General features: G+C 40.2%; 2 protein-coding genes across 4 annotated transcripts; one reads left to right on the top strand and one right to left on the bottom strand.

Moving 5' to 3' along the window:
- The first annotated feature begins 32 nt into the window (after nt 1-32).
- iqcd (IQ motif containing D) lies at nt 33-5,334 on the top strand. 2 transcript variants are annotated; one of them, XM_052069208.1, is made up of 5 exons: nt 33-239; nt 721-1,384; nt 2,417-2,638; nt 2,722-2,793; nt 3,902-5,334. In XM_052069208.1, the coding sequence occupies exons 2-5, from the start codon at nt 734-736 to the stop codon at nt 4,205-4,207; spliced, it is 1,251 nt and encodes a 416-aa protein (XP_051925168.1). In that variant the 5' UTR covers nt 33-239; nt 721-733; the 3' UTR covers nt 4,208-5,334. The 2 variants fall into 2 exon arrangements, with proteins under 2 accessions (XP_051925168.1, XP_051925169.1); XM_052069209.1 differs by lacking the exon at nt 33-239 and having other exon boundaries at nt 246-1,384.
- Nucleotides 5,335-5,441: 107 nt separating this feature from the next.
- Nucleotides 5,442-9,723, bottom strand: cfap73 (cilia and flagella associated protein 73). 2 transcript variants are annotated; one of them, XM_052069210.1, is made up of 7 exons: nt 9,591-9,722; nt 9,304-9,445; nt 8,604-8,696; nt 7,576-7,767; nt 6,753-6,974; nt 6,507-6,665; nt 5,442-6,413 (listed from the first exon to the last, which is right to left on the bottom strand). In XM_052069210.1, the coding sequence occupies exons 1-7, from the start codon at nt 9,638-9,640 to the stop codon at nt 6,309-6,311; spliced, it is 963 nt and encodes a 320-aa protein (XP_051925170.1). In that variant the 5' UTR covers nt 9,641-9,722; the 3' UTR covers nt 5,442-6,308. The 2 variants fall into 2 exon arrangements, with proteins under 2 accessions (XP_051925170.1, XP_051925171.1); XM_052069211.1 differs by lacking the exon at nt 8,604-8,696 and having other exon boundaries at nt 9,591-9,723.
- Nucleotides 9,724-13,117: the final 3,394 nt, after the last annotated feature.

Genomic DNA, 13,117 nt, shown 5'->3' with positions numbered 1-13,117 from the left:
CACGGCAAGCTGTAGCATATTGTTTTCAAAATAAAGGTTAACAATACGTATTTTATGTACCTATGTGTGTATACAGTATGATTGATTCAAAAGAAAAATTTAATAATTGGAGCCTGAATAAACATTTTACTCCTATAAGTTCATTCAGTAACCGTTTTTGACCGTATCTTAGCAACAGTAAACATTTTTGCCAGCGAAAGGTCAGAGTGCGTTTCTGACGATCAACAAAAGATGTAGTGGTAATGTACCTTCTCCATCTTTTCGTTTGGTAACTGTCGTTGTTATGGATGTTTTGATTTTCAACAATATTCGGAACGAGACGAAATATGAGTCGAGAAAAAACTGGAATGGGTTACACTAGTTCCAAAAGTAAACGTGGTCAGAATGAAATGTTATTACGTTTTAGATATAAACGGAATTAAAAAAATCGAGGATAGTTTAATAAAATATAGCAATGTTTGTTTTCTTTTAAGGTAGCGAAGTTGCATTTGAAAAACGTTGGTCACATGACGTCATCACATTGTGTTAGAAGGCTCTGACGCCGGGACGTTGTCACAATACAGTATACACAACCATGACATAGTATTTAGGATAAATAAATATGTTAAATATGACATACGTTTCGTAATGGATATTTAAGTTGTAAAGCAGCCAACAATACAGATGTAATTATCTAATTGTAAACTACTTATCTATTCTCACATCTTATTGTTTTCTCAGTGGTGATTTTGACATGTCTGAAGCTCAGCTGATAGAGGTGATAGAGGGGGACACCACTCAGCTCTTATCCCCTGGTCTGCAGCAAGATGACGATTGGGAGGCTGTGCTTACCCATGAGGTGCCACAGCAGAGGCTGCTCTCTCCAGAGGCCCAGACCATCTCAAACATACTGGAGAACTGCATTGCTCAAATCGAGATTGCAGCATCTCTGTCTGCCATCCAACAATTAGTCTGCACGTCTAATGATGTACAAGAGGAGTTCACCAAGATCCTTGATGTGCATCAGACGTTAAGGGAAAGGCTGGAAAAATCGAATGACCTCAAGAAGATAAAAGATAGACCGGCAGGAGAAGAAAGTGCTCGACGGAAAAGGAAGGCTCAGCTAGAGAGAGACTTCAAGTACTCCGTTAGGAATTTGCTCAGGTTTTTCCGGACCCACCCTGATGCAATTTCGGGCTTAAGACCAGAGGTTGGCATTGAACTTGGGGAGACAGAGTGCACACTCATTATAGGGCTGAAGAAATTTCATGTACATATGATAGAGAGGTTGCAGACCACCCCTGAAGAGGAAATACTGTTAGCCCTTGAGACAGTGTCACCTGACACGGAACTCATTGTCAAACTAGAAGAAACAGCTGCAGCTATCATACAAAAAGATGTTGAGGTGAGCAGTTCTATAAACACATCTTCTATGTAATGGAAGTAAACACACATCTTATCTTGACTTTGGCCACTCAAAATGTTCCCTTTGGGTCACCCCATGGTTTTCTATTTTTAGGGCTGTGCTATTCCAAATATCTATACTTTTTCTGATTAAGCTATTTTTAGTTCACTCTGCATGTATGTTTGCGCGTGATTCTAGTGCTATTCTGTTCCAACCTTTGAGCAGACACCTGAAGGCCTCTGGGCCATAATTGACTGAAATTTGTAAAGTTCACAGTTCCGTCTATTGTAAGCAAAGCTGCATTTCCAGATGAAAAACAATCCAGCAACATAATTCTGCTGTGCAATGGGCTTCACTGTAGGTCCTCAATTCTTCTGGTCAAGTCAAGTCAAATCAAGTCAACAGTATTTATAGAGCACTTTCAAACAGCCATCGCTGCATACAAAGTGCTGTACATGGAGCGATTTAACATACACAATAAACAGTAAGACGAATCGGTAATAAAGGCGGTAGAAAGCATCAAGCAGTAAAATCAAGAACAAATCTGAGTCATGCCGAGTCGAGTGCCAAAGAATACAAGTGAGTTTTGAGGAGGGCTTTAAAGATGAGCAGCGAGGAGGCTTGCCGAATGTTCAGTGGGAGGTCATTCCAGAGAGAGGATTATGGTGAAGATAATGTTTTACTGGACCCAAATGCAATAGAAAATCTATTCTGTGATTTGGGGGGGGGGGGGGGGGGGTTGTGAACAAGAGATGGGCCACAATCTGGTACATTTGGGACATTTTGTGTGAAAGGGTGCTCAAATATTAGTTTTAGCAAGTCCATTTATATAAAAAATATATATACAGCATATATATTGGGTGTCACATTCTTGTTTAAATACATGTTTTTACATCAAGACAAAAAAAATGCTATTTTAAAAAGGGTGTGCCCAATGTACAGTTATCCCTCACAAGAAGTAGCAATAAAAAAATACTGTGACTCAGAACACTAAATGTCTGACCTCTCCCATTTTTTGGACTGGATTTTTAGATTTCCGAGAAGAAAGATGACATCGAAACTTTGGAGCGTCGTCTTAAGGAGAACCAGATAGAAGTAGTTGACTGGAAGCTTTTCGCTAACGAACAGTGCCAGTCCCTCATCAAGACTTCTCAAGAGAAGCAAGCCAATATCCAGCAGGAAATAGACCGACTCAACATTCGAATCCACACTTCGACACTTAAATTCAGAGAAGGGGAGAAAACACTCCAAGAGGTGCACTTAATTTTAAGACTGTTTTATTACATCATTTATGTGACGGGGAAGAAATAAACCTCATGTTTCTCCTTCTTTGACAGATAAATGAAAATGTGGAGATGGAAATTGAATACTTGCTCCAAAAGTTTAATGATGAAATACAAGAGCACCAGGTACAAACTTTTGAAATAACTTTGTTGTTCCATGTTAGTGAACTGTACCGAAGTAACATCATGTAGACTTAATTATACGTATTGATCTTGATCGAATAACCAAGACACGCAATGAAAAATGGTGACCTTAACAAGTTCAATTTGTTCGTAACGCAGGACGCTCATATGTCAAGTTATTATTTCCCATTAAAACGAATTTAATTGAAAAATACATACAAACAAAATTAAAGAAAAACGAAAGAAAGCGTTTGTAGATCGGGTTAATTTAATGGCCTTTATGTTGCTCATTCTAGCGCGCCCTTTAACCACAAGAGGGCGATAAAATACATACAGACATTCGCTAAATAATTTGATGAAAACCAGAAGAAATACATTTCAAATAAGCCACCATAATATTACAGAGCCGCTTTTGCCAGGCTCAAGCTTATATTGTATGTGTGAATATTGTTGTATGCTCCATCAGCATGTGCTGCGACGTGTTAAAATACAACATCATTGCTAATTTTGGTACTTCGGCCATCGTACTCTGCATGGTGCGTTAGCATTAAACTAGCGGATTTAGGAAGACGAAGTTGATGTGTTATTGCTAAATACACAATGTGAAAATGTCTTCGTTTTATGTTATATTATATGACAAAATCTAACTAGTAGTGGCAATTAACAGGTTGAAGAACGCACGTGCCTATTTTAAATAATCCTATCATTTGTTCACTAGGCTTGACACAATCAGGATTTTGGACCCAATCACTGATCAGCTAGTTTAAAAAACAGATCACCAATCCAGTGGGAAGCTGGACCAATATGTCCAGTGTATTTGAACAACTTGTTTCTTTCATCTGTGTGTGTTTATATCCACTGTGTGGATCCAATAAGTAATGTCAGGGTTCGATCAGTAAATGAATACATTACAACCAGTCACCGATTTTGCATAAAATGCTAAATATCTGCTGATTTGATCCAGCCTATCAAATCTGTAAAAAGTGTCATTTAAGACGGGGGGGTGGGGGGGTTGTCTTGACATGCATGTCTTGTAGGGAGAAAGCAGATGTGGATTTGCCCAAGCCAATCATGAATTGATCAAATCCACTTCACTGTCTTCATCCCTCAGGCTGATCTGGAGTTATGTCAGATGGATGTTGAGAGGGAGGAAGGGGAACGTAATAGACTGGAGAAGCCTTATGCTGACCTGGAGAAGGAGTACAACTACATCATGGAGAAGCGTCGACTGGAACAGAGAAGAGTTGCAGAGTTGAAGCTTAAGGTAGCTCTTTACTGTCAGTCATGGTGGAGAGGCTATTGTACTCGCAAGATCTTGGCCAGCAACCCCATTGCACCTAGTAAAGGCAAAAAGAATGGCAAGGGCAAGGGGAAGGGCAAAGGCAAAGGCAAAGGCAAAGGCAAAAAGAAGAAATAGTCTAGATTTAAACATCACAACAGTACGCAATCTGTATCTAAGCATTTGGAATATTTGTAGGCCTCTTACTAGTGTTTAGAGACTCCTGTCAAAGGAGAACGGTTGGTGTGTGTGTGTGTGGGGGGGGGGGGGGGGTACACATTTTGAATCACTCTTCAAACCATTGGGTCAAACGTAACCCAGATTGGGTGAAGGAGATAATTTAGCGCTGGGTCAAGATTTTGATCCAACACGTTGTAAAACTACCCATACTGGTCAGTTATACCAACCAGTAAATGCGTTATCAAGTTATCAGGAGCTGAGGTTAAAAATGAACACTATCAAAAGAAGAAGCAGGAACTTTCTCTTGGAAGGGGTCAGTCACCAGAACAAGTCATGCCGTGATATGTTTGGCGGTCTTAACACCAGATATTATTCCTGACACAACCCAACCATTTTCCATTCATTCATTCATTTTCCGAACCGCTTTATCCTCACTGGGGTTGGGGGGGGGGGGGGGTGCTAGAGCCTATCCTGGCTGTCTTCGGGCAGCAGGCGGGGAACACCCTGAATCGGTTGCCAGCCAATCGCAGACCATTTTCCATTTAAACCCCGATTCCCTGTTAAACCCAGATTCCGTGTCCCAAATCAATGATGTTGCCTGCTGAGCCATCCAGCAACCACAAACGCTGTCTAAGAATAGTAACTTCGACTTCAGCACACAAATGGCAACCAACTTCAATATTTTAATTCAAATGTGCTGGATCAAAATAATGAACCCCACCTTGGGTAAAAGTAACCTAATCTGCTCAAAATTCACAGCCACCCACAAAGTGGGTAAGGAAAACAACCCTGCATTTTTTTAAAATTCTGTTTTTATTCCTGGGAACATAATTCACAATAGGACTTACACAGGCAACATGGACAAAAGTACAAGGGGGGATGGTTTTGAGGTTGCACATCAAACTTACCCAAGCTTGCCTTTTTGACCTTGTTTACTGAGGGTTCGTCACACTGAAAGAAGTGTGGATCCACCAAATGCTGTTGTCTTGTTTGATCACATGATGGCAGTATGGGACTGCTCAATACCATTGTATGTTGGATGTCACCATCCGCCATGGGGGAGTCACGAGCCGCTCCAGGCACAGGAAAGAACTTGGTTGATGTTGAGGAAGCATTAAGAGAGAGCCTGAAAATCTTTTCATGTTATCTATCAAATGTAACATTTCAAAATGTCTGTTTGTTACCACTCTTTTTTTTGGTCATTTAATATGAATAAAAGTCATGGGAAAAATGAATATATTTACATTTCTGTTTCTGAACCAACACTGTTCCTATTTCATGATGTATCCTTCATATGTGACGCAATACTCCCACATTTTGGATACTTGGCAGTTTTTAATAGTCAAGTAATTTCAAGTCTTGGTTTGCTCAATTATGAGAGTTATATGTAAATTCCTCTTACAAGGAGATCATAAGAAAAGTAAATGCTTACCAAATTGATGTGATAAATTGAAATTATGCAGGGAGGATCCTGTGTATTCAACTTGCACACTCAGAGTCATCAACCGTCTGGCTATGGATAGGCGATCAGTAAAATTAATTGGTGTTTGTAAATACTTCCTCAGTATGTCATGTTGAATTTCTTTTCCTGCTTACCGGTATACTGCAGCTCTTCAACGAGGGCTGTCTTCAATCTCATCGCAATTCAGTAGTAGTATGTGAACAACAGATTATGTGATTTTGAGAAGATTATTTTTTGAAGCTAAAGTCTCGGGGAAGGTCACTCTAAATCAAGTTGAAATGTAGAATCTGACTCTAAAAACACAATAAGACAATAAGAGTACTTTGAGATGTAAATTTCTTTGAATCTGAGCTGTTCATATGTGTGTGTGTGTCTGTCGTAAACATTTATTGGAAACTGGAAACGCGTATAGAAAGATATCGATGACCAATTGTATGTAATCTGTTCTTCATTTTTGATCATGAAACAAGTCTATGTGATTCCATCGAACATCGACCATGATGGATGCTTCATGAAAATTCACAAATTAACATTTTAGATCCAAATGATTTAAATACAGTCCGATAATATTTAGGTCATAAACAGCGGTACAGTCCTTTAATGTTGTGTTAGTGTAAGAATGTTCTTTTCTTCATCGTTTCTATGTGAGCTACCTTGATATAGTCTTACAATGTCCTTGTGGTCCTGCATGAACATCTTGATCTACAAAAAAAGACAAAAAGAAGTGTATGTATTTGTGTGTGTTGAGCTCATTTCCCACTTCGGATTCTGTCAATCATCTGTCAAGGTACAAACCTTGTCCAGTTGTGTGTCGGTGTCACTCAGTGGGACGCCTTTCTCTCCATCCACGTCGCCGCTCGTCAACTCGTAGAGGTTGAGTGCTGCCATCTTGATCAATCCCAGCAGCAGCGTTTCCTTGGCTGCAGTGCCTTGAATGTGTTTCCACTTTGTCTCCTGTATGAAGGCAAGAGCAGAAAAATAACAAAACCATCATACAACATTCCACGTAGAGTTCCTCTTTGGCAGGATTAGCTTGAATACCCAGTGTTCCACTTCGGGTTCTGCCCTGTCCAGTTTGTGGTGCAGCTCTGACAGCTGGTTGCTGCACTGCAGAAGCATCAAGCGATGTTGGCTGTTGAAGGTCAGCAGGGCTTTCCTCTGCATGTCCACCTGCTCCTCGGCTAACCTCTGCTTCTCACAGAGCTGCTCCCTGATGCGAAGAAGATTCTCCAGATGACCTGCCAGAGATGCTTCATCTTCAAACTGTTGACACAAACATGACACGGGTCAAAATTGCATTTACTGATCCTCTCAAAAGGGCCAGATAAAATGTTCACAGCGCTGGTGGCAGCACGAAACATACAGGCCACATTTTCTGATATGAAAAAAAAAGCAACTTTTGTGTATATTGTATTGAATTATGCCAAAGTTTATTTCAGTTGACTTTGGGGTGAGAGGCGAGTACACATCTTTCCCCAGTCAAAAATTGTTGCAGAACTGAAATTCGAACCTCAGAACTGTGAGCAGATGTGCTGAGAAATGCTACTTCAAGCTATTAACGGTTTTACTACAACACTAAAAGTAAACTATAGTTTGTATATAGAGCTCTATACAGGTACGGGGGACCGAGCCAATTCGTGATGAAGTTTCGCGAATGGCTAGAGTCACAGAGAAAGTGATTCAAATTGCCTCTATTCAGTTTAAACCACAAATACGCCACAACCTATGACCGCAAAACATTCGGGAGATACTCATAGCATTTCAATTACTTGCAAATATAGACAGCATAGACAGTGTTGTACTATACTAGTGTGAACAGTTCAACATTGCTGTGCATCAAGGTTATCTCTCACGTCAGCCTTACCCGTGTTAGCTTCAACACCTGTTGCATGAAGTCCCGATACACCGCGTCTCTTTGCACGCGATGCAGGAGCTGGTGTTTTCTGCGCTGCAATTGAGTGTACTCCTCCTGCAGCATCTTCACCTCCACCTCTTTCTTGTTGGCTTCTTTCCTCTCTAGTTCTGCCCTTTTCACCGTCTGAGCAGCATCATGTTCCTACACACGGAGATTGGTTGTTTTGTGGGGACAATGAGCAGAAACCCACAATGGATTGTGCAATCATTCGTGGATTATTATAATGCATGCCTATGGACTTGCTTGTATTGCATTGCGTGTTTTGTGAACGAAACAGTTTTGCCATATTTACTGTTGATGAAATGTACGTCTTAAAAAAGATGAGGCACTGAAGACAATTCTTTTTTCTAAATTTATACTCTGATCATCAAGGCAGACTCTCTCACTGGTTACTTCATAATGAATCACTAAAGACTGCCTTATCGTGACACAAACACAGATAGAGTAAATGTGATGTTGGCTGAAATTTCATGTCGGAAAGGCTAAAATGTATATCTCAAGCTTAAGTATTGATTTTTTTTTCTGGAGCTGTTTCACTGCCAATGGCAATCCATTTAAAATGTTCCAGTTCTCTTCAATAATATGAAAATAATGTTCACTGCACGCCCACGAACCTCAAGAGAATAAGTGGCTCGGATAAAGGTTAGATGGATGCAACAAAGTCAAAAGCTATCTGGTGAAACGCTCAAACACTGTTTAGCAAAAGTTAATGTACTGTACGTATTTGGGGATGGATAGAAATGTCAGTTTTTAGAGATTCAAATTATTTGGCGAGTTGTACAAAAATCATTTTGGTTCCACTACTTCAGTACTGTGGAATTTTCTTGGGCTCCTGTCAGTCATCAGCCTTTAGAATCCATACGGTGCCTGTATATACTTCATGATTTGAGATCACAGCCAGATGACAACGTAACACATTTGTTTAGAACATTCATGTTGAGCATCATAATGAGGTCTTGTGTAAAACTCGACTGTACCTTTGGAGAAATGTCAAAATTTGAGATTAATTCCATGGCCTCCTTCGCCTCCTTTAACAGCTTATCTCCACATTGTCGCAAACTCTCCAACTTCTTTGAGAACACAACATCAGGCACACAATTACTTTGGGAATTGGAAGTGACAATGAACGTCGTTCGTGTTGTAATTGTAAATATGTACCAGATTTTCGTCAAAGACACAGCTCTAGTTGACAGAACAAAGCACAAGCAGATCTGGAAATTATTGCTCAAGAACCAAACCACTCAAACACCATGATGATGAAACAGACACCCTGCACCAAAAAAAAAAATCATAGTTGATCACTGCTGACCAGAAATTAATTACTTTCACATTGGGGTTGAATGCTAATCACTTGCTAGCATATGACGAAAACCCAAACGCCCCCACAGCCTCCAAATTAGATGACAGGTCACTCCCACCACCCCCAATTAACGCATGCCACTTCTCACCCACGATAACGTAAAAAATAAAATAAAATAAAGAGAATTATGTAGTTTTATGTTGCTGTCAGTCGGCCATGAGATTTTTTTTTGGGTCAGCTCACAATGTTAGCAAATCTTTGGGAACACGTTGATTTAATGGCATAAAAGCCCAAACCAGTCCTTCTACTTTTACCAGAGCCTTTTTTTCGGCACAGGTATTGGTACTTAAGTACTTTAGCCGTTTTCCATTGCGTACCTGAAAGCGCTGCTCCTGTATAGCCACGAGATGTTCCTGCTCCTGGCGAGCCTCCATGATTTCAATGAAAGTGTCGTTCCTGTCACGGTACCTTCTCGCTGTCCCCGCGCAGCGTTCACCCTCAGACATGCTCCACTTCACACTTGAAAATAAAATATAGAGGTTAATGAACATTGATAGCTCTCACACGGACTCTGGCCGAGTTTCACAGTTTCGTGCAAATTTACTGTGAAATAATCCTCCCGGGGGAGCTCAGAGATGATTAATTAAATATGTCGAATACTCACGCAGTGTTCAATTTCAATGTAGAGGTTGACTCTGTTCCTTTGGTTTGCATTGGTGTCACTTGTCGAAATCTTTGGCAAGCGTTGAGTTGACGCTGAGGTACTTCCGGCCGGTTGTTGCTATGGTAACTTGTAGACAGTCGCTTAACTCTTTATATTTAGTTCATTTTCGTACACCGGGGTAAGTATGATCACATGGGCAAAAAATGCACTTAAAAAATACATTTTGAACATTTTATTCCATTGGTATTATGAACAACAGCATAAGTGCTTAAACCTATAAACAAATTATTAATACTTCAAGAACGACCATCATGGGTCAACATTAATAATTAGGGTCGGCGAGGCACGGCAGTTTTATTCATAGAGCACATTTCATAGATAAGGAAAATCAGGTCACTTCACTTATAAGCATTTACAAACACAACAGTTAACAACATGCAAAAGAAAAGCAGAACAAACTGAAGTAGCTTTAAAAAAGTACGAGAATGTTTTGACATAATTTAAAGAGGGTAACAGAAAACCTTTAAAAAATAGTCGTTTTTTACATGTACATTTTTACATTTTACATTTGCACTGCCCTTACATGTAAATAACAAAACAAAAGATAGCACGCTAATCATTTTTCATTTGAAGAAAACTTTTGCGCCCAGACTAAATAAAGACCGAATAAACATTTTCAAAGAGTTGTAAAATATATTTAACTTAAAAGTTATATTTCACTCGAACTCAACTTACCAAATCCTGTGCTGTTAAAAAAAAAGTTCATGTATCATTACACATTTTAGAATGTGACAAAACAAGAAGTTGCATATGAGACTTAAATAATGATGGCATGCATTGATGGCCTGACTGACAAGTGTTACAGATGTGAAACGTGTGACTTTTTCACTTAAAGCACAATTCACACTTAAAAAAATCACACCCTTGGCCGAAGCACACCACAGCACATGGCTACAAGACACGCTCGCATCAGACTGACACAATGACATTTAGCATGAGTGTGTCACGCATTGTTGTAGAAGACCATTTTATGTAGCTATAAACTACTTGTGATAACAATTTCATTGTGTACTACTTAAAATATATACTGGACCGTTCATTAGGTATACCCTCACAAACCAATGAGATTCAGTTCACAGGATGTATCAATTATGATGCACTTGAAAGATAACAACAAAGCTAAAATTTGAATTACCAATAATCAAAACTGCTATGCGCACAAAAATTGTCTTATATTCATCAGCAAATAAGACTAAATCTAAAATATATTTCGAGACTTGTTGTTATCACCTCTCAGGGTAAGTACGGTGCGCCCAGGTTACAAGATTGTAACACACAAGACAAGGTGACAGGCAGGTGGGAGTAGCCCACATAATGGAAATGTTATGTGCTGTTCTTTTTGCATCATAATTACCAGGTGAGAAGCGAATGGCGATGCAGACAGAAGCGACATAGAACAACCGGGAAAATGCATCTGCTGATTTAAAAGGATTTAAATATGTACACACACACACACCGAATACGCTTTGAAGGGATAAGAAACGCTTGACCAGAGAGCAATGAAGAGGAAAAATAAAAACACACCGAGATGCCTCTGCATCTATATTTAATGAATGGATAGCTTGATAGCTTACTACGCACTCACACATACATGCACATTCACAGAGTATACTTTATTAATACTCATCGAATGGAATGCTATTATAATAAAAGCATGTCGTGTGAGGTGATGGGCCAAGTGTGGGTGTGAGACGGGGGCAGACATCACACCCATGTTAACATCAGGAGAGCTTTTTTACTGCTGGAAAGAAAAAGGAGGAAATGATAAGTCACTTTTATGGTAAGCTGATGCAAACTGCATTGAAAAGCAACATTCACCCTCTTTTCTCTACTGGTGAAGGTAATTTTGCTCCAGTTTTCCGCAAAAGTGCCTTTTAATCGCTCACACATGTCGACCATATTGATGGAAACAATGTCGTCAAGATTCTTGAACATATCCAAAGTAAAGTTCTTAATATGTCTCCGAGGTAGTGCTCTTTCTTTCTCGTCACAAACCTAAAGACCAGTTTTCCTTGCTCAACATGTATAATTTATTGTCAAAGATCAGAGGGAGAGCGCATAGGAGTATACGTACCATTGAAAAATTTGACCAGCCCCTGACATTGTACCAAAGGCAGCAGTTTATAGCAAACACTGTTACTGGTTAGCAACCATGGCAACAGCCAATTAAATTTTATCCACCTAGCGCCAAGTTACTTCAAGGCACTTTTCGTAAGGATCGTGCTGGATCACACTCCTTGTCCATCAAACCGACCCAACAGCAACTCATATGATCAGACACTTTGGCGACAGAAGCAAAGAAAACCCATTTCCCTTGCCGACTAAGATCCAACACGGCTGTATTAAATCAATTTGTCCTAATAAGAGAGAATTTGATGGAGGATCCAACCCTGACAGGACAAAACCATCAACTGGGACTCGCTCCAAATTCCTGCAACTTTCGCACGTATTCATCCATCCATTCATTTTTTGATTTACTCATTCTCACAAGCGGTGTGCAGGAGCCTGTCCCAGCTGTCTTCGGGGCAGTGGTCGGGGGACACCCTGAACCGGTTGCCAGCCAATCGCAGGGCACACAGAGACAAACAACCATCCGCGCTCACACTCACACTGAGGGGCAATTTAGAGTGTTCAATCGGCCTGCCATGCATGTTTTTGGAATGTGGGAGGAAACCGGAGTACCTGGAGAAAACCCACGCGGGCCCGGGGAGAACATACAAACTCCACACAGGGAGGCAGGAGCTGGAACTGAACCCGGTACCTCTGCACTATGAGGTAGACGCGCTAACCACTGGACCACCGGGCCACCGTAATAATCATAAAAAATGTAATAATATAATTTAGTTCCATTTATGAATTAAGGGTTGCATTCAACGACAAGTGTATTTTTTTCTGAAACATCATATAACTATGAATTGCAACGCGTGGTTAAATCCGTGTTGCACAGGTTTCAATAGGTTTAGCTTAAAACAATGAATACATCTCAAAAACCTGATGTGCTAGAAAAAAATGTCAAGACATTTTTGGCATCAACGTCAAAAATACATTTAGAGATACGATAAAGCCATCTCTGATTAAAATTTGCTGTTGACCAGTCATTAGTACAGTATAAGACTGTCTCTTCCATTTAAGCAAACACACACACACACACACACACACACACACACACACACACACACACACACACACACACACACACACACACACACACACACACACACACACACACACAAAGGTAATAAACATTTCAGCATCCATAATTCACAGTGTGTTGCAAAGTGTTATTGAGAGGAAGTCTGTGTAAATGCAAATGCATCGTCAGACAAAGAGTCCAGCGCCTCCATGCAGCTATCTTTTAATAATGAGCCACCAAGGCAAAGATGCACTGAGTGGGACTCAAACAGTGTTGCTTCTCCTGGCAAACAAAGCAGGCTGACAGCAGGCTGAGTGAGTGCAGTGAAATCAGG

The sequence above is a fragment of the Hippocampus zosterae genome, chromosome 6 (assembly GCF_025434085.1).
Source record: "Hippocampus zosterae strain Florida chromosome 6, ASM2543408v3, whole genome shotgun sequence".
In the NCBI taxonomy this organism is placed as follows: domain Eukaryota; kingdom Metazoa; phylum Chordata; class Actinopteri; order Syngnathiformes; family Syngnathidae; genus Hippocampus; species Hippocampus zosterae.
This window is presented reverse-complemented; position numbering and strand designations above follow the sequence as displayed.

Coding starts and splice junctions, on each gene's coding strand:
- iqcd (XM_052069208.1), top strand. CDS start 734: ATGTCTGAAGCTCAGCTGATAGAGGTGATAGAGGGGGACACCACTCAG. Junction 2,639..2,721: donor GGGAGAAAACACTCCAAGAG/GTGCACTTAATT, acceptor CTTCTTTGACAG/ATAAATGAAAATGTGGAGAT. Junction 2,794..3,901: donor ATGAAATACAAGAGCACCAG/GTACAAACTTTT, acceptor TTCATCCCTCAG/GCTGATCTGGAGTTATGTCA.
- cfap73 (XM_052069210.1), bottom strand. CDS start 9,640: ATGCAAACCAAAGGAACAGAGTCAACCTCTACATTGAAATTGAACACT. Junction 8,697..9,303: donor TACAGGAGCAGCGCTTTCAG/GTACGCAATGGA, acceptor GTGTTCTCAAAG/AAGTTGGAGAGTTTGCGACA. Junction 6,666..6,752: donor AACCCGAAGTGGAACACTGG/GTATTCAAGCTA, acceptor GCCTTCATACAG/GAGACAAAGTGGAAACACAT.